The sequence below is a fragment of the Sander lucioperca genome, chromosome 9 (assembly GCF_008315115.2).
Source record: "Sander lucioperca isolate FBNREF2018 chromosome 9, SLUC_FBN_1.2, whole genome shotgun sequence".
Taxonomy (NCBI): domain Eukaryota; kingdom Metazoa; phylum Chordata; class Actinopteri; order Perciformes; family Percidae; genus Sander; species Sander lucioperca.
The window spans coordinates 29146938-29171232 of NC_050181.1; the positions used below are offsets into that span (position 1 = coordinate 29146938).

At 40.6% G+C, this 24295-nt stretch overlaps 1 protein-coding gene and 1 long non-coding RNA gene across 4 annotated transcripts in view; one reads left to right on the forward strand and one right to left on the reverse strand.

The window, feature by feature from the left end:
* The window catches only part of fgf11a (fibroblast growth factor 11a), a 142788-nt gene extending 128144 nt beyond the window's left edge, over positions 1-14644 (forward strand). For both annotated transcript variants that reach the window (XM_036005461.1, XM_036005460.1), the window contains 2 exons: positions 12742-12940; positions 14366-14644. In XM_036005461.1, the coding sequence (XP_035861354.1) occupies positions 12742-12940; positions 14366-14505 (339 nt within the window). In that variant the 3' untranslated portion in view covers positions 14506-14644. The remainder of the gene's footprint in view (positions 1-12741; positions 12941-14365) is intronic.
* On the reverse strand, positions 6921-11596 carry LOC116042309. Of its 2 annotated transcripts, XR_004898373.1 has the most exons (5): positions 11586-11596; positions 8519-8581; positions 8256-8329; positions 7979-8136; positions 6921-6974 (listed from the first exon to the last, which is right to left on the reverse strand). It is a non-coding gene; the product is annotated as an uncharacterized LOC116042309 (long non-coding RNA). The 2 variants fall into 2 exon arrangements; XR_004103181.2 differs by lacking the exon at positions 11586-11596 and having other exon boundaries at positions 8519-8675.
* Positions 14645-24295: the final 9651 nt, after the last annotated feature.

Here is a 24295-nt window from a genome sequence, read left to right on the forward strand (position 1 = left end):
CTGAACTGGATTAGAACCTGCTAACAGCTACATTGAAGGTATCATTTTTTTTCTGATGCTCTTAATCTGTTATTATTACAAACAGCAATACATTTCAGATATGATCAGCTCTGTTCTTTACATCAAACTCTACATCAAACCCAGTTATATGTAATTATATGTGTAATATATTGAGTCAAAAAACGCTAATCTTTTAAAATGAGCCTGCTATGAACTACAATAGTTGTCCCTTCTTGTCAATTTTTTGCAGCGTGCTATCCCACAGTAATACAGCACACTCACACACAGCCAGAGTAAGGATGACACATGCCTTTTTTCAGAGTGAAGCATTTGCTAACAGCACTGCTTACAAGTTGTAGTGCGAGTCAGCTAGACAAATGTTGCTTTTCAGACTGTTTGCTGCTGCGACTATTGGACTTGACAGAGCTTGTTTTTCACTTAATGTGTGCAGATGTTTTTCTTTTACTTGAAATAGCTATAGGTTATCCACCCGAGATAACAATGCTGGCTCGGAAAAGTTTTTTTATGTAGACTGTTTCTGAGTTTTTTTCCTTTTAGTGCTGAGTGATGGTTTCTACTAGGACTGGGTATCGCCAATGATTTCCCCATTCGATTACATTTCTGATTCAATTCTATATCTATTAGAGTAGGGAAATTTCTCTTACAATACCAGTTGTGCGTCTAGATTTCTAGGCTACCAGTTGATGTTTACATTTAGGATTAACCCCCCAAAAGTATGTTTAAAGTACCTTTTACTTATACATCTGTGGTGAAAAGGCATACATTAAAACATCGCTTTCTGGATTGTAAGATTACTCAAACAAAGTGATTATTGATGTTATTTGACTATTATTAAAGTGATCATTATTTTAACCCGGCCCTAGTTTCTACTAGGGTTGGGTACCGAGACCCGGTGCTAATACGGCACCATTGCCTAAACGACCGGTATCTACCGGACCGAATAGCAACGCGGCTATTCGGTGCCTCATTTCGGTGCCACTGAAATGCCTGCGCATCTCTCTCATGCTCTGAAACAGACGTTACAGGCAACAGAAGCATCGCTGCACATGATGCTAGTTAACATTACACTTGGCAGCAGGTAACGTTAGCCTACCGTTAGCTTGCAGCTGGATTAAACACGGTTAAAATGCTGACAGCTAAACGGTGTAAAAGTGTGACTGTAATCTACGTTACAAAGAAACAACACAGACGGTGCGTTCACTTGAAACAGGTAGCCTAAGCCTCGTGGTGCATTCAAAGTTATTGTAAAGTACCCGTTTCCCATCTAGTGGTTGTTTTTGTCGTTTACCAGCAATTTCACGTTACTGGTGAAATAAGTTCTTGTTATAAGTTATTGTTATTACATTTTTAATAAATCATTTAATTTTGACCATAGGGCATAAGAAATAAACAAGCTGTTCTTAAATGTTGTTTTGTGCTCCTTTTCTTTTTTTTTTAATATATATATATTTCTTTTTCTTTTTAAAAGTATCGGTTCAGGCACCGTTCAGGCACCGTCACCGTTTTAAAAGTAATATTTTAGCACCGGTATCGGAAAAAATCCAAACGATACCCAACCCTAGTTTCTACAAAGCATTTGAAAGAGCAGTGCTGATAGCAACACAGCAGGGCTACATGTTGTGCATAAATTAACACATGATAATTACTCCTATCTTCAGACAATTATTTTGCAAGCTCCTGTGCTGCTTCATCAGCTGTTTGTCCTCAATTAAAGTTGTTGATTTTTTGTCTGCTCATTTGCTCAGATAATAATCAGTGTTGCTGCTAAACAAGCTTGTGTAAGCCTAACCTTGCTCTGTGTGCTTTTATTGCTGATTCTTATCCTTCTGACAAGAGTTGCATCTACAGGTAAATATTTAATCATTCACTATACAGGGACAGCAAAACGCTCCCACTTTATATCACGGTTATCCTCAGCCAAAATCCTGTATTCCCACTAGAGCTGGGCAATATATCGATATTTTATCGATATCCTGATATGAGACTAGATATCGTCTTAGATTTTGGATATCGTAATATGGCATAAGTGTTGTCTTTTCCTGGTTTTAAAGGCTGCATTACAGTAAAGTGATGTCATTTTCTGAACTTACCAGACTGTTGTAACTGTTCTATTATTTGCCTTTACCCACGTAGTCATTATATCCACATTACTGATGATTATTTATCAAAAATCTCATTGTTTAAATATTTTGTGAAAGCACCAATAGTCAACACTACAATATTGTTGCGGTATCGATATTGAGGTATTTAGTCAAAAATATCGTGATATTTGATTTTCTCCATATGGCCCAGCCCTAATTCCCACTGTTCCATAGTCTTTTCAATAGCTTCATGATTAAACACAAAGTAGCACTGAAGCATAACACCATATTGCACTGCTATTGACTCCTCTCAGATCGTCCGATGTTCTCAATGTAAAGTTATGATAGAAAATGCTTTACGTATAATTGCGTCATAGACAAACTCTCTTCTCGGGGCCATTGAAGGGGTTTGTGCCGTGTCACAAACTACCAAACCCCACTGAATCAAGTGCTTTTTTGGATGGAAAGAAAACAGCTCTCAGTTCATCATCAATCCAGTATGTTTTTTACAACCCGAGCCATCCCTCAAAAAAGGAAATGTTTCCCCGCAGGATATTTTAATGACAGTTTCTTCTTTTTTTTGGGATTGTGAGATGAAGAGACAGGAGGGACAGGACAGAGACAGCGGGGATGGAGATGGGATCTGACAGACGGCCGCTTGACTCACTTGTTGTGAAGCAAACTTGACCTGTTGGCCTTTATCATGACATGACCCTCATCCCCCATGCAACAAAGACATATGATTGCTTGTACAAACTTTCTTTTGAAAATAAATAAATCCAAAATAAAAATAAATAACATACAAAAAGTTGAAGCTGCAGTGAGTAGAAAGCAACTCTCTCTCTCGCTCTCGCTCTCTCTCTCTCTGAAATGACCTATGATTGGCCAAAGTTTCCCATCACTGGCTAGATTTTCTAAAGCCTGAAAACAGAGCCAAAGGGTGGTGCATATTCAAGTTTTCTCTCAGACCACATGAATCACAATATGCTGAAAGATTATTATAGAATTTTGGCCCAAACAATGGCAAAAACAAACTGCCTACCAAATCTTTAAGTTTATTTAAAAATAACTTTTTTTAAAAGGAATCATTGTCAAATATGTATGTAAATTGACTACCAACAAATGAAAAGTAAAATGGCATTACATTTGGTGAGGGTGCATCATCGATTTGTGTTGGACTTGAAAAACAAAGATTGGACTTGGACTTGGGACTTGTTGGTCTTGACAATAGATCTCCCTGTCCTAAATTGGGACTCGGCTGAGGACTTCATAACACAGACATTGTCCCACGCTTATCAGCCTATCTATCCGATCCATCATAAACATTGGCGCCGACCTGCAAAATCCCATTTTGCTTGAATGAAGGCCATCCTCCCAGTGTGCATTTGGTGACCGGTGCAACTGTGACAGGAATGCCAGTATTGATCAGTTGTAGTTGCTGACACATGTTACTGCAAACATCATTTACAGAGAGCTGTGAAAATGCAACACATCTCATGCGTTTCCCTCGTCATGTACAGTGAGCACACATACAGGCCCAGTCATACGTGAGCCCTATCGACGCAGTAGAATACATTTGTCCTCTGGGATGCGGTCGATAAGTGCCTGCGACTGAAAGCCCACCGGATTAACCTGTGGTTTGTTCGATTGCGGTGTGTAAATCGTTTTTAAGTTCTTCACGCCCGGTTGTGTCGCCGCGTCGCGCATCCAATCAAAGCCTAATCCGGCCTTTTTTTTTTTTTTTTTTTTTTTTTTTTTTTTATTTGGACTAATGCCTATTGACTTTCACATTGAATCAATTCCCCAGCTGAGCGCACGGGGGGGATCAATGGTTAATGGCAGCCTGCGAAACGGGGCTGAATGATGTCTTTAGGTGTCAACGGATGGAAATGAGAATTACTGGAGAATAATCCTACTGTACTTTTTCTCCGTCTCCTTCCTCGCCTCTCATGCCGTCTTTTTCGCCATTTCATTCTTCTCTCTTTTTCTTGTTTCGTCCTGTCCCCTCTCTTCCTCTCTTCTGTCTGTGGGGGTGAGCGATGACGGGAGGCAACCAGTCCATCCGTCACTGTTGGGGGGTGTGTGTGTGTGTGTGTGTGTGTGTGTGTGTGTGTGTGTGTGTGTGTGTGTGTGTGTGTGTGTGTGTGCGTGTCATCTGGCGCCGGGTGGCCTCCCACTGATGTAAGAGGGATCCGTCATGTCTCTCTGTCACAACAGCAGACACGCATGAGTGGATGTACAAACGCGTGCGCACTCCTCTAATAGGATCTGTGTGTTTTTTGAGAGGATTTTTTTTTTGTAAATTTAGTGTCAAGAAGTGTTTGGTTATGGATATTTTTTACTGGCCCTGACTTTATCTGATTAGTGAGTGTGTGTGTATCGGTCTCTGTTTTCCTGAGTGGACTTTGTTTTTAAATGTCTCTATGTCCATGTTCTTGCTGTCTCTTTCTTTTTTAAATCTACTCTAGCAAATACTTTGATGCAGCATTGCTGAGTCTTCTGCACGGCCAACAATTCTGTGAAATCAACACCTAAATATCTTTCTAAAGTCAGTTAAAAACAGCTTTTAGGCCCTGGAGTTGTACAAGCAAGCAATGATATCAAACTGCATTTTTTTTGTTTTTGTTTATATCCGTCTGCATCCTATTTCGTAGAATGCAACATGATGGGACGTTTTCAACAAATTCTGCCTAAAATATTTAGAAAAACAAAACACATGGAGTTTGGAGCATAAATAGCAGCACAGAAAGAAATCCTTGTGTGGAGTTGTAGCTGCTCTGAGACCTCGAGTGGTTTTAGCATGCTTAAAGAGGCCCTTTGGGGAGAGCTGAGCATTATGGAGTGGCAAGTAGATACCGAGTTAATTTTGTGCAGCAACAGCAGCATGACCGGTGACAGGAGCTCCAGACTGCCTGTGTGTTTGGAGCAACCCCTGCCGGACACAAGAGGAACCGCAGCGGTGAGAATTAAGTCTGGCTTGTCTTTCAGATGAGGGGAATGAGAGTTGTTGGACTCAGTTGACAGTAGTGGAAGAAGTATCCAGGGGCGTAGCACAAAGTTCTGGGCCCTGTAGAAAGGCATTTTCTATGGGCCCCTCCCCGCATCCACAGCTATTCATTCTAGCATCTTTTTGGGCCCTCCTCACATGAGGGCCCTGGGTACTCAGTCCCCTTTTACCCACCAGTCCGACACCCCTGGAAGTATCCTTTACTTAAGTGCTTTTACAAGTAAAAGTCCTGCATTGAAAATGTTACTTAATTAAAAGTATGTAAGTATGATCAGGAAAATGTACTTAAAGTATTAAAAGTGAAAGTACTCGATGCAGACAGATCCTCACATTTTAGAAACTAGAAACGATCCTTAGGGGGTTAGGGGTTAATCATTTCAGCTGGACTTGTAGGCCTGTATATTGTTGGGTAGTTTAATTTATAATAAAACCAACATATTTTATAAACTACATGTGTTTTGTGTGCAACGATCTTAATTTGTAAAGGAACTACACTGAAAAAATTGAATCATTGACTTTAATTAAATTTATTATGTCAACAGGTTCCACGTATTTTTATTCGGTTAGTTAAAAGCAAAAATATTAAGGTCATTTAGTTTAACTAACTTATGTTACAGTAACACAATGATTGTAAATTCAGTTAATTACAATGTTTTACTTCTGATCAACAAGAGATATTTAAGCTTAACCAAATTAAGTCAGTTACGTTATATTAACCTAAATAATATATGTACAGGCTACATATTTTACATTTGTCAATTAAGCATATATCTTATTTGTAGTCATTAAATAATACATTTAATTTCAGTTAATGAAAACATTAGGTTTTCATCTACTATAAGTTTTACTATTTACTTTGACATAATTTAAGTTTGTCAACAGGTTCCACACAAATTAATTTGGTACACCCAACATAGTTTTCTTATTTCCTTTATTCACCAACACAGCAGTGATTCAGTAACATTTTGGTGCAATTCTGTACACTACAGTAACATTGTATACAATAAAGTAACATTTAAATGCATGTACACATTTGTAACATGGAATTACAGCTGCAAATCAATTGAGCAAATTAATAAATAATTCACACTTTTTAATAAATAACATACTTTTTACGGTTTAATAAATAATTAATACTTTTTACAATTTTCTAATTTGTTTACAACAAAATAATAGTCTCTCCATCTAACAGCCTTTCCACTGGAAACTTTATTTTAGATGTTAACACTTTAACAAACATCCACTGTCTGTTAAAGTAGTATTTCTTTAATGGGTATATGAAAGATGGTCTGATGATTGAACTTCCTTGCAGTTGTTTTTGATGCAGCTTAGTGTTAAAACATCCACAAAATATCCATAATTATATATCAACCGTTTTTGCGCAGCATGGTCTCTCAATTCTACATCACTTCTCTAGTAGTGCCACTCAACTACCACTTTTCATGTATGGTAAAAGTTTTTCAAAAGTTTGCAAAACAATTGGTTGTTTTCCTCAAGTGAAGTTTCTCTGCTCTATTTTCAAACAGGTAATAATTTTATTCAGTTTCGGCCCAAAATATTTCTCCTGTTCTATGGAACATTCAGCAGCCACATAAGTGATTGTCTCATTCGTACAGTTAGTTCTTGAGCAGCTGTACCTTGGTTGAAAGTCTGCAAGCATCCATTTGAAGGAAGAGCTTTTGAAGTACTTCAAAGAAGGCTTTCAGTCCGTTAGGATAACTGAGGGCACATGCAGAGGCAAAGTCTCCCAAGTCGTGCAGAACTTCAACACCCTCAATCACATTTCCAACAACGGCTGGAGGAGTGGTGGTATCACCTCCCTTAACATTGATGCTGTAGATACCAAAGGTGACTTCTCAAGCTCCCTCTCAACAGCTGTAGCATCGGCTTCCTTTACAGAGGAGAAAGAGCAAGGAGAAAAACAATTATATTAGAAAATGTTTTACCTATGCAATTCAGATTACCTGTATATAATAATTTTAATAGCATCACCCAACAGTATGTGTATAAATAAGATGAAGTAATGCTGGGTGACTGTAACAAACTAGAGATCATTTTTATCATTTACATTTAATAAACACTGACTAAGCACTTTATTAGGTAGGGCAATCTAATGCAATCCAACAGCTCTGCTATAGATTCTCTTTAACTGTACTTAGATATTTTCATCTTCATTGTTTTTGTTTACATTGTGTTCCTAATATTCTCATGTAGGTAGACAATACTAAAACATTTGTACATTAAAACTGTACACCGCCAACAACCACTACAACCTCACTAATTAAGTGGAAGTAAAATTACCACCTTACTGTTAATGTCCGAAAAAAACTCTAGATGTACAAGTTTAAAACAATAATGCTTACACAAACCCACATTTCTATAAACATGTTAATTGGATGACATCTCAAACAAGGTTACCACCACTTTGTAGATGTCCACATTTAACAGGGAAGGGAAAGAAAAAAACAGTAAAGAATCTTGTTTGTTTTAAATCTCTTTCACGTACGAAAACTGAAGTTTTTGTCCCTTACCTTCTCACAACACTCACTAATAGATAAACCCGAAAACCGGCCTCAATTGTTTGTGTGATCATTGCTATATGTTGAGAAGCAAACTTTTTCTCATTCCAAATTTCAATACATTTGATCCCTAAACACAGCTACAGTGACTGATCTGTGTTTATATTCAGAGGTGGCTGCAAATAAAAAATTTGAAAGAAGCACAAGAGTTGCTGTTCAGGCAACTATCAAAACCCACCTTTATAGCCTACTCTTAAGGGTGCATTCACAGATACTGTCTAGTCAGTCAGATTCACTAGTCAACATCAACTTATAATTCCATAATATTTTCTACCAACAGCAAAACATACCTCTGTCATTGGGGCCATAATGATCCTGATTTTGCTCCCTGCAGAGCCTCCTTTGTTCTTCAACACTTTCATGAGCTGCTCAGTGCGTTGGTCAAGTTGTGTAAGGAACTTTGAGAGAAGGGGAGTAGTAGTAGTAGTAAGACAAATTCTGCCTCCATCTGAAAACATGTCCACAAACACAAATTATATTAATGGTACCTACTACTAAAACAGTCAACATTCATTATTTTAGTAATAACTCATAAAAAAGGTTTTTCTATGTTCTGCCATAACGTACCACATGCAAGCTCCGCAGTCCAGCTATAACACAACAATAAGGAGGGAGCTGACAAAGGCTATCCCAGCCAGGATCTGAAATTCAACATATTAACAGAAGCCATCAACTACTGAAATGCATTACTTGCATTTAAGAGAGCTCTATACCTTAAAATAAAAAAAAATCTATTCAGAACAAGATAATGAAGCTGTCATCTAATAAATGTTCCTAAAAATATGCAAAACCCGATTTTGCAGTAATTAGGTAGCTAGTTATGATCTTACCTTTTATGAGTAGGTCTTATCCAGACAGGAGCACAAATCATCAACGAAGCAATTGTTCAGGATCTGAAATGTTGCAACATAATGATTACTAAAAGAGACAAATAAATGTATAAAGATGTTAACAGATCAATTATTGGGGCACATTTTACATGGTTCTTAAAGCAACACTATTAACTGTAGTTCCAATGAGACAACCTGTAGGGGGACCGAAGTGGAGGGTAGCGCGAGCTGTAGTTCCAATGAGACAACCTGTAGGGGGACCGAAGTGGAGGGTAGCGCGAGCTGTAGTTCCAATGAGACAACCTGTAGGGGGACCGAAGCGGCTGGTAGCGCGAGCTGTAGTTCCAATGAGACAACCTGTAGGGGGACCGAAGTGGAGGGTAGCGCGAGCTGTAGTTACATAGTGTTGCTGAGCTACAATATGACAAAAATGTCCTTAAAGCCTGCTTTTACATCATTCTTTAGCATGACTTTCACGCACTCAACCCAATTAAAAAAATAATGAAAAAATAATTAATGATTTGGCTGGGGGGGCTATATATTTTATACTCTAAATAAATGTGCAAAGTAAACTTCCAAATTCAACTCCACAAATGGGCACCTTTTCTATTGTTTATCTGTATTAGCTAAATGCAGAAAGTTTAGCGCGCAGCGAGCATGACACAGCCACAACATTCACTTCAGGCTCAGAGGCTAACGTTAGTAGCAGCATGCTGCTTGTGGTGTTGTGGCCTGCCGGATTACCTGTTCTAATAAACCGCGAAAGCGCCGCGGCCACACCACTGTGGAAGCGACCCCGAACGTCATTTTTCTGGTTGTTCACCCTCTCCCTCTGCTCCACTCGAGCTGACCGGAGCTAACCACTAATCTGAGCTAATTACATTGGGCCACCAGCACTAAATTCAAGTTTAGAAACACTACAACACACGTTAGATATAGCTAAGCAGCGCCCTGCTGGATAAACAGCAAACCGACCTGGGTCATACAGCTAACGTTAGCTAGCTAGCTAGCTAAGTCTGCTAGCGAACATGTCGAAGACCCACTTGATTTTACAGCAGTTTGCATCACAAACACAAAGTACAATCATGCTCAACATGAAAATATTACACAACAGGTTCGAGTGAAAGAAAATGTCCTCCTACCTTTTTCCAAATAAGACACCAAACACCAACTGTAACTTTTCCGTTACCGAAATTAACCGAAGGAGGGTCAGGCGGGGTCAGGTCAGGAGTTCAAAGCTATACGCATGCGCAGTCTGACGCATCTCAGTCTTCTTCTCCTTTTTTGGTTTAAATGGCAGCTGGTGTTTTATACTGCCATCTTCAGGATGTAACAAGTATTGTAATCCTAATTCACTTTAATTAAATGTTTTGGGATTTATCAACACATTAATATTTTTTACAGGTAACAATAGACACAATTACATGGACTTTACTTGAAAATAACATTTTAACCTAACAAAGACATGTATTTTAAGTAAACTGAACATTAAACAACTATTTAAAGTGCACAACCCCCCTGATTACATTTTTTGAGTGTAGTAACTAAAGCTGTTTTTATTCGGTGGAGCTGTGTGTCTTGTTAGTTGTCAGTGAAGAGCTGTAAGGAAGCCCTGTTCTCAGTTTGTGAGAGAGGAAACGATCAAATCAGCCTGAAGTGGAGTCGAGAGTAAACGCTCCGCAGACAGATGTGCGTCCGTCGCCTGTGCGTCTGCTGTGTGTGAATAATGGCTCTCTATAAATGACTGCTTAATAGTGTGTTATCCTATTAAGCTGCAGCGCTTGATGGCACCCCCGACAGTGTGTTTGTGACTAAGTACATGTGGTTGGCTTCGGGCCAGGAAAAAAGCGGAGATGGGACTGATTGAATTAAAAAATGCGTTTTGATATGTGACGGGTACAGAAAAATACTTTGCACTGCATCTGCAACGTGAAACAGGTGCGTCGGTGGGCCACAAGCAGGTCAGAAGTTGCAAAGAAACTCCCGCACCCTGTCTAACTTGCAAAAAATAAAGTGAAATAGTAGGCAACGTTTCTGTACTAGACAATCTTCAGGCAATATGTGACGGTTGAAAGTCCCTACAAAGTAGTCGTTTTTTATATATTTGCAAATGCCAGATGAAAAAAAGTATAGTGATGAAAGGTTTTGGACAAAAAAAATGAAATGACGTCCCTGCATTCTTGCAGAGGTGAGTGTGCTCATGCATGCAAGCTGCGCGGGAGTCTTTCTGTTTCCCTGCTGGGGGATTCTGTCCGTGTAGCACCATGCTAAGCATTACACAGAGTTAAAATACATGAAATATTAAAGGTGTATTTTACAAGGGGGAATGATAAATGAATGATTCTCTGAAAACCGAACACATTTGTCGCTTGCCTTCTTACGTTTTAGCATTTAAGACTTAAACATGGATTTGAAAAGCGATCCGTATTGCGATTACGTCAACCATCTTTTCTCAGCCAGGGCAACAAGTGTCGTAATATTGTATTGCATTGAGTTCTGTTACTTGGATGTAGTTTAATGAGAGCGAATCTGCTCATCCTCTGTGTGGGGAAGTGTTGTGTCTTTGCGTTGGTTTGCTGTCAACACTGTAGACACTTGAGATGAGATGAGGACACAGCTCGGCTAAAGAAATGAAGTGTCTTCAGGAATGCTGCTTTTCCATGTTAATTCTGACTCTGGGGACAGAACAAAAACACAACCACTAGTAATTTTAATTTGCATCTACAAACAAAAAATATAGAATCAGAAAGAGGTTTATTGCCAATGGGGCATACGTACGTAAACAAACATATTGAACATTAATATGAAATAAACAATTACACAAACAAATACAAAATAGATTTGAATCCTGGCTGTGATGAAACATCAGGTTCATTTTCTTATCCAATTTCTTCTCTGAAACGTAAAGTCTAAATTCTTATTAAACAAAGATTCTCACGTAAAGTGCAAGCACCTCAAAATTGTACTGAAGTCCTTGAGTGAATGTACTTAGTTACTTTCCACAGCTGCTCCACTGGTCCTGCCAATGTGATCTTTTTTAGGCTGTGAAAGCACACACAAAGTTGACCTTTGCCATATATTAACCGTTCCAGTAGGAAACTGTGGAAATGTCCTTCCAAAATGTTGGTAGAAATGCGTGCACGTGCGCACACTGCAGTGCAAACACGGTTAATGATAGCGATCTGTTATTACACCTTCCGAGAGACTCCAGACCTTTGGATTTCACTCTGTGCTATTAGCGCTAAGTTAATGGGTGGGCGAGGAAATGAACGGCTGCCTAAGTGAATGGATGTGTAATTAAAGAATGGGCGATACAGTCGATGTAATTAGCTTGTTTATGTGCGGTACAATGGATATAGGCAGACGTTAGGGCCCTGCGGTGGCAGACAAGCGGCGAGAGAAGACGGAGAGCATGGGGGAGGAGGAAGGGTGGGTGAGAAATGACAGAGAGAGAGAGAGAGAGTGAGCAAACTCCTTATTCAGGCCTTTTCCGTCACATCAAGGCTCCAAATCAATCCTGCAAATTGGTTTGTTCCTCAACAAGGTTACCAAATGACGACGGGATGGGGGGAATGAAGTGGAGAAGGAGAGGCAGAATATGAGATAAAGAGGGAATATGTGAGATCGGTAACGAGAGGGAGATAGAGGGAGGAGGGTGGGGGATGTCCCGGACTGGTTTTGACGTACTAATGCAGTGCTCTGTGTGGGTGTGTGTGGGTGTGTGTGGGTGTGTGTGTGTGTGTGTGTGTGTGCGCGGGCGGGCGGGCGGGCGCTGAAGGCCAACAGTTAAACCATAGTGGGGTGAAGGATCCGGGCAATTGTTGTTTGTTACAGGTAAACCGAAATCAGCTGAGTTATGGCATCCCATCTCACAAACCGCTTGGCAAACAGGCGTGAGCACATGTTGGGATGTGTGTGTGTGTGTGTGTGTGTGTGTGTGTGTGTGCAGTTTGTTAATGCAGCCACAGCTGCTCCTGTAACCCTGTCACGATGAAATGTGGGGCCCATTTCCTCCCATTCCCAGCTGAGTCCAGTGGAATTGCAGAGTAAATATATAAATAATAGAACAGATACAAAAAAAAATGGCAGACACACCAAATGTGTTATTCTTCTCCTCTGACCTGATGTGTGTGCGTCTGTCTTTCTCTGTGTGTGTGTGTGTGTGTGTGTGTGTGTGTGTGTGTGTGTGTGTGTGTGTGTGTGTGTGTGTGTGTGTCTTTCAGGAACACTTCACGCCCGAGTGTAAGTTTAAGGAGAGTGTGTTTGAGAACTACTACGTCACCTACTCCTCCATCCTGTACAGACAGACCCAGTCGGGTCGGGCGTGGTACATCGGCATCAACCGAGATGGACAGGTCATGAAAGGGAACCGTGTCAAGAAGACAAAGGGAGCAGCGCACTTCCTGCCCAAACTTATTGAAGGTACTACAGATTAGTATATACTGTACACGCTGTTCCAGAGTCAGGGACCAGTGAGTGTTCAGGGTTTCTGAGAGGTCTTAAAAGTCTTAAAAAGTCTAAAATTTCAAAATCAAAATTTTAGGCCTTACAGTCTTATTCGCTGAAGTGTTGTGTTCTAGGTCTTCAGTAATTTTAAACAGGTCTTAATTTTCCTACGTCCATGCGTATACAGTACCTTTAAATTTCATTCATAATGGTCTTGAAAAGGTCCTAAAAAGTCTTAAATTTGCCTTGGTGAAACCTGCAGAAACCCTGGTGTTGTCACCATCCTTCAGAACGTAGAGATTACCGTTGGATGATCAGTCAAGTATTCAGTCATCATTGTGTTTTGGAAGTAGCAAACAAAGTCAAAGTTCAATCTTGACATTGAACATAGACGTTGGTAGAGGTCGACCGATAGTGGATTTTACCGATACCGATAGCTAGGTTGGGCCGTATTTGCCGATAACCGATTAATCGACCGATAGTATTTATAACTTATACAGTTGACAAAATACATACATTGTTTCAAAAAAAGTCCAGACGCTTTTGCCAATAATCAAAATAATAATGTCATATTTATTGAAATTACACCCACAGCAATGCTACACAAGCATGTGTGTTGTCTAAAACAATTCTCCTACATATTTGGTGTCATCCAGTGCAAAAAATAAACATAATGAGCATTATAATTCATATAAAGGACAAACTATTTACATTTACATTTCTTCAAAAAAGGCCCAAATTTATGCCAAATCTCAAAACAGTGACGCCATTCTTCTCTGTAGAGCGGTTTAGAACGGTAACAGACGATCTCTGACCTGGAGGGATCTATCTTTCCCACTTTATACTCTTTGTTCTCGCTTGGATGCCCATATAAGGCGTAATGTGTGACGGACCTGCCTTCCCATTGTTTGAAAACATAAACAAAGGCATCATGGGAGATTCCCTTGTCGGTAGCACCTACTGTCTTATATAATATTTTGGAATAGCCTGTGGGCAAATAACTCTATATTTTTTTTTTTTACAGGCATATAATACACATAACACAGGGCAATATGATGACATGACAAGATAACATCACAAAAGAAAGACAAAATCATTGGACAAAAAAAAGACTAATTTGGAATTCTGAGTAATTTAAAGAACAATTGACATACATTTAGGAACTGCAATATACATGTGGGCAAATAACTTCAGGGTACTGAACATTGAGACAGACAAGACAGGATTCTTTATAAATTACAATTACTTGTTGACTGCTAAAATTACATTTACATTTATTATATTGATCTGTACTGTAAGAAATAGTAAAAAGGTAAACTAAACCTAAACTTTAGGTGACTACGTTATTGGTAAATGAGGTGTAAGTCTAAATGAACTATTTGCACTCTTCTCCCTCCCCAGTGGCCATGTACCGGGAGCCCTCTCTACACGACGTTGCCGAGCAGAGTCCGCCCAGGAAAACGCCCAAGACCTCCAGTGAGTCGCCCGTGCTCCAGAACGGCAAGAAGGACCCTAAATCCAAAACCAAAACAACGTCCTAGCGCTCAGAGACGCGGGTGGGGAGGAGGGGGGGAGAGGTCACGGCGGACACCTGAACACGGTTGTTAGGGCTACCCTATACTGGCGACACTTAACCCTTGAGAACTATGCGTACCACAATGCAGTGGTGTAAAGTTGGAGAAAAAAAAGGAGCAGATCCGGGAAGAGTGAAGCTGGCCAATGGGAAGCCCCTTTTTACACACACACACACACACACACACACACACACACACACACACACACACACACACACACACCAGCCCATCCACCTTTTTATTAGATTGTCATTATCAAAGCCTGGGATATAACAGCAATAACTCCACGAAGAGGCGAACGGTCACCTAGCAAAGTATAGCATGTCAGCGCAGCGTGTTTGACCTGCTGGAAAGGAAATCCCACACACACCCTCTAGCCATCTTCAGCGACATCCTTCCAGCCGACCAAATGTCCTAGCAAAAGTCTTCCTGGTTTTACCACCAACGGGTGCAACGGTCAACTCGGTCCCTCTGCAGCGCACACTTTACAAATGGGTTGGCTTTTCGTTTCCCCGCAGGGCTCCATGCTAATGTTAGCCACACACGAAGCCATGCTGAAGAGAGGCTGTCACAGAGACCCTTGCAGACTTTTTGTTCTGCAGCCATCTGCTCAGTCCACATCTTCTGTGTGTGTCAGCGACTTTGTGTGATGGCCTAGATAGTTGTCAGCCGTGTGTGTGTGTGTGTGTGTGTGTGTGTGTGTGTGTGTGTGTGTGTGTGTGTTCCCTTCTTCTTCGATCCACCTTCGGTGCAATTTGATTAGTTTGCGACGTGGACTCAATTTTCCACTCGGCAGCACAAGAAAACCCCTCCCGTCCTCTCTGGCTCTGTTAATGGAGTCTGGGGCTGATCAGAATCTTTCGACCCTTAAACGAGGGGCCAAGAGCTCCCTCGACACAATGCATAACCACACACACACACACTCATTATTACACTGACATTTACGCACACACGCGAAGGTGTGTGTACTGTGTGCACACACTTTGGCGTCCTGATATCCATGAGCAACGACCGCAGAAAATGATCTCGCAACTCAACACACTTAACGTAATGACACATACACACACTCGCAAATGCACACACACACACACACACACACACACTGACGTGGTGGTGGTGAGTGTGTGTGCAGGTTCTGGGAGAGGGTGAGGAAATCATCAGTATGATGGGGTACTGATGGAGCCTGACGGTGTAGCTTGTGATTGCACTGCAATAGCTGTTCTTACTGTGGCTGGCCAAGCATTGCACAACCCCCCCCCCCTAAAAACTCTAATTGTTTTTAATTAATAATTGCATTCCATGCTACCCCATCTCTGTCCCCATGCCATAAATATTCCGTGTACTGTATGTACTTAGACAGTTAGCCTAGTGACATCACTTGAGTAATGTTGGGTTGGGATTGGCGACTTTAAACTCTAACAGAAAGACTGCAATGCAAACTGGAGGTGTGGAGTACAGCAACATAAAGGCCTAAAACTAAGCCCAAAACCTGGGCCATACCGGCATCTTCGAGAAACAACATGACCCAACTGGTACTGCCAGTTGGGCACCCAAAGCTGTGTTTTTGCTCAATTTAATTCACTAGTCCAGTGCCGTTCAAAACATGCCTGATGTTCGATACGGGCCGATTGCTTGGCCTGTTGTATTGCTCGCAGGTTTCTTACCGCTCATTGAGATTTTTACACTTGACACTGCGCTTCCTTGGGTGCAGAGCAACACACCTGCCATGACATAGTTGCGTCACACACCCAGGTTGCGGCTAAACAAAACGTAGCTGAGGTATTCATTCACAATGTACATTTTAATAATAAATAAATAAAATGAATAAATACAATATGATGAAGTACAATGAATTATATTACCAGCGATATCATCTTCTTTTTTTTTTTTGTTCCAGGCAATCCTTCTTTTCTCGGGCCAACATTAACCACAATGCAACTCGGCCACAGATCGGTTTAGTTGGAGATTCTGCTCTGTTATGCCAGTAGAGCAGAGATGAGGAGCGGGCTGCAGAGGTTTAGTACCCTCCCTTCTTTTCTGACTCCACACCCCCAGATTTCTTCCAATTTTAAAAATAGTTTTTTAGCCCCAACTGCCGACACGGACTCATCTGACATCACTTGAGGCAATCATTCCGGCAATCATTAGCACAGCTCCTTCTGGAGCCACGAATAGGCTTTATACTGGTAGGCAGAGTAAGGAAATGTGAATGGACTGTATTTATGTAGCGCTTTTCTAGTCTTAACAACTACTCAAAGCGCTTTAACAGAGTACAGGAACCATTCGCCATTGGCACACATTCAAACACTGGTGACCGAGGCTGCCGTACAAGGTGGCACCTGCTCATCAGATAAACATTCACACACATTCACACTCCGATGGTGCAGCATCGGGAGCAATTCGGGGTTTGACCCATAGAAAGGGCTAAAAGTCAGAATTTCTCAGCCTCTTGCTGCTTCAATTTTGACCCTTCATGTTTTTAATCCGTCTCTTGCAAGTCCCCTAACTTTACGGAAGTGCAGTACTAAATCCCTGGAGTGGTCCTTTTAAGTCTTTATGTACACATGGGTTAGTCAACTAAGCACCTCTTGTTTATGACATGCAAAAACACCATGCTTCACATGGATCGCTTCCTCCGATTTTTGTGTGTCTGTTTCTAAACGTGTTCAACTGAATCACCATAAATCTCTACTGGAGACTTTGGTTATGATGCAAAGGAATTCAAGCCTACTTGTCATTTCACAAGTCTCATACTTTTCTGATTGAAAAGGCCATAGCTCATGATTACTTTTGACTATAACTGTTTTGTTAGGAGGAAAAATGTGAAACCAAAGTCATATATAAATAATAGAAATTGATATCTGTAGTAAATTATAGGGATGGTGAATATAAAAGATAGATGTGTAATATTTACTTTGATCACATTTTCTTTAGTGTTTAATGTGGTAGACTCCCTTGGGAAAGATTTCACAGTGCTCATTGGCGAGACCTTGTCTCGTGTGTTTCCATTTTGTTCTTTCCATTCAACACAAAAAGCAATCATTTTTCATATCGAACTTTCTCGGTACAGTATGCCAGGCGGGGTAATTGTTTCTGCCTAATGTTTATGTATTGTGTGAAGCGAGAGGGTCCTGTGTTTTCAGGAGGTAGAGGGGAGTTTAGATTGATGATCAGGGCTCGGAGAGAGGGGCCATCCAAAGTAAAGAAAACCGAGATGGAGAGAGATTCTTAGGGGATTGGGGGGGGGGGGGGGGGGACGAGCGGAAGAAAAAAAAAATGTGGACCACGTTCCCTGAACACACACACACACACACACACACACACACACACACACACATATAATCATAATCATAATCCTCTGTTCCCCTGTAGCCTGTGGTTGTAAATAATAATAGCTGATAACCTGTGCAGAATAGAGGCGAGCTGCTGAGCAAATTAATCTGCTACCTGAGAGACGAAGCAAACTTTACGTCTGTTTTCCTGGAGGAGAGAAAGAGCACAGATTAGTTTACGGACGGAGAATGAAAAGAGGTAGCTTGAGACGGGGGGGAGGAAGGAAGTGAGGATGGGTGACGGAGAAAAACAGATGATTCCACAAACCAACAAAAGGAAAGAAAATGCGAGTTATTTCCATATTTATTTGTGACACAAGCTACCATTACAACCTCGCTTACACACTAAAGACCTTAATTAAACTGTTTAATAGACCCTCAGGTCAGCGTGTCCGACCAGTCACCCACCCTATCGATCGCTAAATCCAGAACACGTTTGAGTATTATTCGCTAAAGTAATTACGCAAATGTTTAATTAAATGAGTCTCCGGCCCACTGGAATAGAATTAAGACTGTGTGGGATTAGATAGAGAGATACGGTTCGGTAAAAGAAAAAGGAAAAGGAGGAATCCAGCAAACAGACAAAGCCATGACTTCTGTTACAAACTACTACTGTATGTGTTAAGGGCTGGGAGATTATTATGTACGTGTCATATTTTGTTGTTTTTAGACTTGAAATCAAAAAAGTCAAAAAGCTGTAAAGAAGAGTTAAGGGCTAACATTTTCGATCTAGGTGGACTATAGAGATAATAAAAAAAAATGCGAGACTGCTGTAATTTAGATAAAGTTCAGATTAGTGGTAACCATGCACACAAGCCCGCATTACACGCTGGAGGTGTGGAGTTTCACATATGTGAGCATTGAAGAGGCATAGAGGTAGGGCTGGGCAATATATCGATATTATATCGATAGCGGTACATGAGGCTAGATATCGTCTTCAATTTTGGATATCGTAATATGACACACGAGTAGGGTTAGGCATCGTTTTCATTTAAACAATTGTGATTAGAGGTCGACCGATAGGGGTTTTTCTCTGGCCGATGCCGATCTCTAGAAATCAGGGTCAGCCGATGGCCGATAAAGGCTGCCGATTTATTTTTGCCGATATTTGGCCGATGTGTGCTTGTTTTCAAACCTCTATTTGAAAGATAAAATGTAACACTAATAAATACTTAAGATACACCAAATTTCTGAACAAAAACATTTATTGAACACTTCACCAATCTGCACGTGTATACTTAAATTAAAAATGTGTAAATGTAAAAACGTGTTTATGTATAAATAATGTATACAAAATATATTAAATAAACGAAACAGGTAAGAAGAAAATAAACTTTGTCAAATAAACTTTTCAATGAAAAAAATAAAGTTTAGTGCACTTGGCAGCATTTATCAAACTTCTGAGAACACAAATCTGCAAACTTTCATAAATAGAATAAATTAACAATGTTAACAGTAGTAGTGCTGCACACAGTAGCAACCAGCAGCATTTCTTTGTTTTAGGTCTGGCCGATTAATCGGTCGACCTCTAATTGTGATTCCAATCCCGGTTCTTCCTTTCGATCGTGGCTCTTATCGATTCCCGATCCCGATTCTTTGAGGGGTGGAGTTGAAACGTTTCACATGTTTATTTCACAGCTAAGAGGAACATTTTATTTTTGATTCGATGGGGATTTACAGTTTTACCGGGCTTTTTCAGCCACACTTTAGAGCCTGGGCCACTACGGAAACCAACGCTTGCCCATGTTACATTTGGAACCGATGATCGGATTCGAAACCAAATTTTCCAAACAATTGCAATAAAGAAACGATTCCATTGGAATCACAATTTTTGATGCCCAATCCTTTCCTGGTTTTAAAGGCTCTATTACAGTAAGGTGATGTAATTTTCTGAACTTACCTGACTGCTCCAGCTGTTCTATTATTTGCCTTTACCCACTTAATCATTATATCCACATTACTGATGATTATTTATCAAAAATTTCATTGTGTAAATATTTTGTGAAAGCACCAATAGTCAACCCTACAATATCGCTGCAATATCGACATTGATGTATTTGGTCAAAAATATCGTGATATTTGTTGTTTTTTTTTCCATAGTGCCCAGCTCTACATAAAGGGGCTAATGAAAAATTAGTTGCATTATGGGAAATGTAGGATCCCGCTTTTTATCGCAGCTTGACTTTTGCATGACAATAAAAGTCAGGATATCTCAGCCTCTGCTGTTTCAATTCCGGCCATTCTTTTTTTTTTTTTTTTAAATATGCCTCTGGTGAGTCCCCCAACATTATGGAAGTGCAAGACTATGTTGCTTGAGAGGCCCTTTGACCTTTAAAATAAATGCATAAATTAACTGTACAGATGCACACAAAAAAAGAACACACAAGGAGGTATTTTAGATAAGACTTTATTCGTTTGAGATCTTTTTTAGGGCTACAATCATCCTACTTCCTGCCTCAAACTCTGCGTTAAAGTGACTTCAAAGCAACGAGAGCCGAGTCTCTTTCAAACCGAGCCATCAGATCTCGGGACTGAGCGTCAGTCAACACTGGCATCTAGTGAGTTGTGGATTCATATCTCAGATTGCTGAGATATTCATACTGTGTGTGGACTCGGTGATAAACATGCAATCTATTACAAATGGTCCATCAGCCAATTAATAATTGCATCAGTCATCAGTATGTGTTCATTTTGCCAGTGTAAAATATGCAGCTTGCTTAGCTTTTTAAGATGAGCCGTTTTATTTGAATACGCATCCTCGTGCTATTCAACAAGATGACCTCTCTGTTTTATGTCAGTGGCCATACTTTTCTGAACAGCCTGACAAATAGTCTCCTATTTTTTCATTCACATCTGTGATCTAATTACTGTAATTCTTTACAGAAGATGTAACAGATGTCGCTTGAAAATCAGATTTAGACCTTTTAACCTGTTATTGGAGTTTTATTAATATATTTGGGTAAGGAGGTAAGGGTAAAGATTTTAAAAGAAGATGCGTGAAAATGTGTATCCCACTGTGTTTGCAAAAAAAGGTAGATTACAAAATCATTTGTTGCGTGTGGAAAGTGTGTGTGTGTGTGTTCTTGTTTAACTATATTCGTGGGGTCCAAAAACCGGGAGTCCAGTATACTTGTGGGGTCCCGACAGCTTTGTGGGGCCAAAATGCTGGAACCCACAACTTTAAAGGGCTGTTTGAGGGTTAAGACTTGGCTGTAGGATTAGGGTTAGAATTAGGTTATGGTTAGGGTGAGGGTAAGGGTTAAGGTTAGGCATTTAGTTGTAATGGTTAAGGTTAGGGTAAGGGGCTAGGGAATGCATTATGTCAATGACGGGTCCCCACAAAGCTAGTACCGTGTGTGTGTGTGTGTGTGTGTGTGTGTGTGTTTTGCAGTGCACCCATTTGTCTGTAGTGTAAGTCCTTTTGTGAAGAAGCCTGAAATCAGCTCCTCTGTTCCAGGCTGTCTGCTCTCCGGCCTTCGAGGCTTCACCTCAAACTGTTCTGTGTGAATTACGGGGACGTAAAGATAGCCATTCATCTCGGCGGCCGTCCGTTCGAGCACATGTTTGATTAGCGACCCGCACCCCACCCTCTTTTAATTTACTGCTTTTAACTCACTGATAAATGTCTCGGGATTCAGCTCTAAATGTTAAATATTGGCCTTTGGGCTTGGCATCGCTGTTTCTTTTGAGTATATGAAGAAAGGGGGAATAAAAAGGTGGGAGAGGTGTGCATGTGTGTGTATGGGTATCGGAGGGGGTTAAATGATGTGTATCTGATTCCGCCGCACGCTTCACACACACACACACACACACACACACACACACACACACACACACACACACACACACACACACACACACTTCTCTCCCCGGGGACTCCCTCCCATTTCTTGCGAGTCAGGGCCCTCCCTGCTTACTGAGCGAATTACAACTGCAGTGGGGGTCACCTGGGGTTGTGAAGAACTCACAGAGAGAGAGAGAGAGAGAGAGAGAGGCATGTGCCACATATTGTAGTGTAGCTAACTTGTGCCCTCCCAGCCTCTCTTTGAAGTGTCACTTCCTCTCTCTGATCCCTCTTGCAAACACAATTTCCCTTAAACCTGGAGGCAGTATGTATCTGTGTGTGTGTGTGTGTGTGTGTGTGTGTTCTCGATCTTACTCATTAGCTTCTGGTCTGTGTGTGTAATCGTTTTGTAACTGATTGAATATCTGTGTGTCCAATATGTGCGAGGGGGAATAAATTATAGGCAGAGAGAAAGGGAGGGAGGAAAATAGAGGATAAATCAGAGGCCAAATCAATGAGTACGAGTCCTTGGGCAGAAAGCAATAAACTCCATTAACAAGGTGCAGCCACATAATTGGGAGTGTGGGAAAAAAAAAGGATTAATATTGATATAGAAACCAACTGCGTGTTTTATTAGAGCTTTTATTTTTCTAACACCGTTTCCCTTTTTGCGAGCTCGGTTGCTGTTAAAAGAGTGTGTGTGTGTGTGTGTGTGTGTGTGTGTGTGTGTGTGTGTGTGTGTGAGTGCGAGTGCATTACTTTGAGGTGGAGTCCCTTCACCACATCTGCAATGCAGCAGAAAACACAAAAAAGAGAGGGAGGAAGAGAGAGGCTCACGTGACAAAAGAGTGACGCCGTCCTGAGACAGATTTTCTCTCTGTCTCTTTTTATTTTGCTTTAGCTGCTTTTGCTGCTAAAAAGTGCTTTTATACTGGAATCCAGTGCACTTTGTGTCACATCCTGTATAGTATTAACCAACACATTAACTTCATATATATATAAAAAAGGGGCTGTGTTTTTAAAAGCACACTCACAATCCCCGTAGACATCTGTATCACACACACACACACACACACACACACACACACAGCACCCTGCACCAAGCCGGCGCAGATGTGGCTAAATCGGGGTGACCTTTACAAACAGATCATTGAGGGACTTCACCTCTCACAAGCTAATGCACCAGCAATGTTGTAGTAGTGACCTTACACTGTACGCTATGCTAAAATGTCTTCATTTAACCCTTCTTTCAAGTGTTTTTTGGTTAAAAAAAAATAAACAAAACCCCCCCAGTATGGATTGTGTTTTGGGTATTTCTCAGTGGACGTACTGTGACTTGTAATGACATATGAGGAATTCTGATTGTATTGGTATGAATCATTGTTGGTCTGTCCATGTGTGTTTGTTGATTTGACGTGTTCATTTAGCTGTTTAAGTGCAAAAATGTGTCTGTTCTCCTATCACGTGTCGGGATGTTGAACAATAGAGCTCAATCTACAAAGAGAGGAAGACTTAAGTACGCCAAGACTTTAGAGTCTCAAACCTCCGGATCCCCCACAATCCCCCAGCACTCACCTGTCAATCAAAGGGCCGACTGACTGACCTCTGACCTTTTGATCACTTAACGGGATTTTAATTGGCGGCATGTGGGCTGCTCATTCACCGTCTTGTCTCTCCCTCAAAAACACACACACACGTCTTCTACCTGTGTGTGTGATTCTGTGATCGATCCTTAAGGGATTTTTTTTGACTTTTATTTATTTATTTTTTGCTCTTATTTGTACTGCATGGACGATCCAAGTTATTGTGACAAAGTCTTCCAGAAAAGATGTTAAGGAAATCACCATATTCTTACTTTCCTTCTTGTCTTCCAATTGCAAAAAGAGTGCTTCAGTCTTCCAGCTTACAAAGCCACAATGACACTATTTTTGTATACAAATGGGGCAAAAAGTATATCTATATATAAAAATATATGAATATATCCACGCAAATGTGGTTGGGGTGCAGTAAGGTCCCCTGTTGCTGGCAAGGTGGAATAATACAACTACTATGCGCCATCCAAAACCCATGGATCCCTTTGGAGGAAAGAGCTGAAAAGGACTAGAGAACCGTTGGGACTTGTAGTTTGAAACTCCTGGGTTGAGGTTACGAGGATCACAGACAGGCGGGACTACAAGCATGCATGCGCCAATCATTTACTGGACACCTTCAAAGAAACAGTCTTTACCCAATATTTACTCTTTAACCCCTTAACCCCATCCTCAACACTTTATTATCCCAAAACTCTTGTCCCTGCATTTGCAATATGATCTGTATTTATTTCTATAATAACTTACACAAAGTCAAGGGAGACGTATTATTGGATATAATTGAATAAAACAAACTAATATATTTGTATGATTGTAACGCTGGTCTGCTGAGAGTTTTTCTTGGTGTTTTGATGTCATTCCTACGGCAAAAAAAACTACATTTAATATTGGATATGGCAGTACTGAACCAAGTTAACATAATCTGATTTACACTATATGATAATATGATCTGTTATGGTCTGAGCCGGGCCCCTTTGGTCGCTTTCAAACCTGTAGTTCAGTTGGTCTGGACCAGTGGTATTGAAAGTTGGACTATGTAAGGGCCCCCCCAT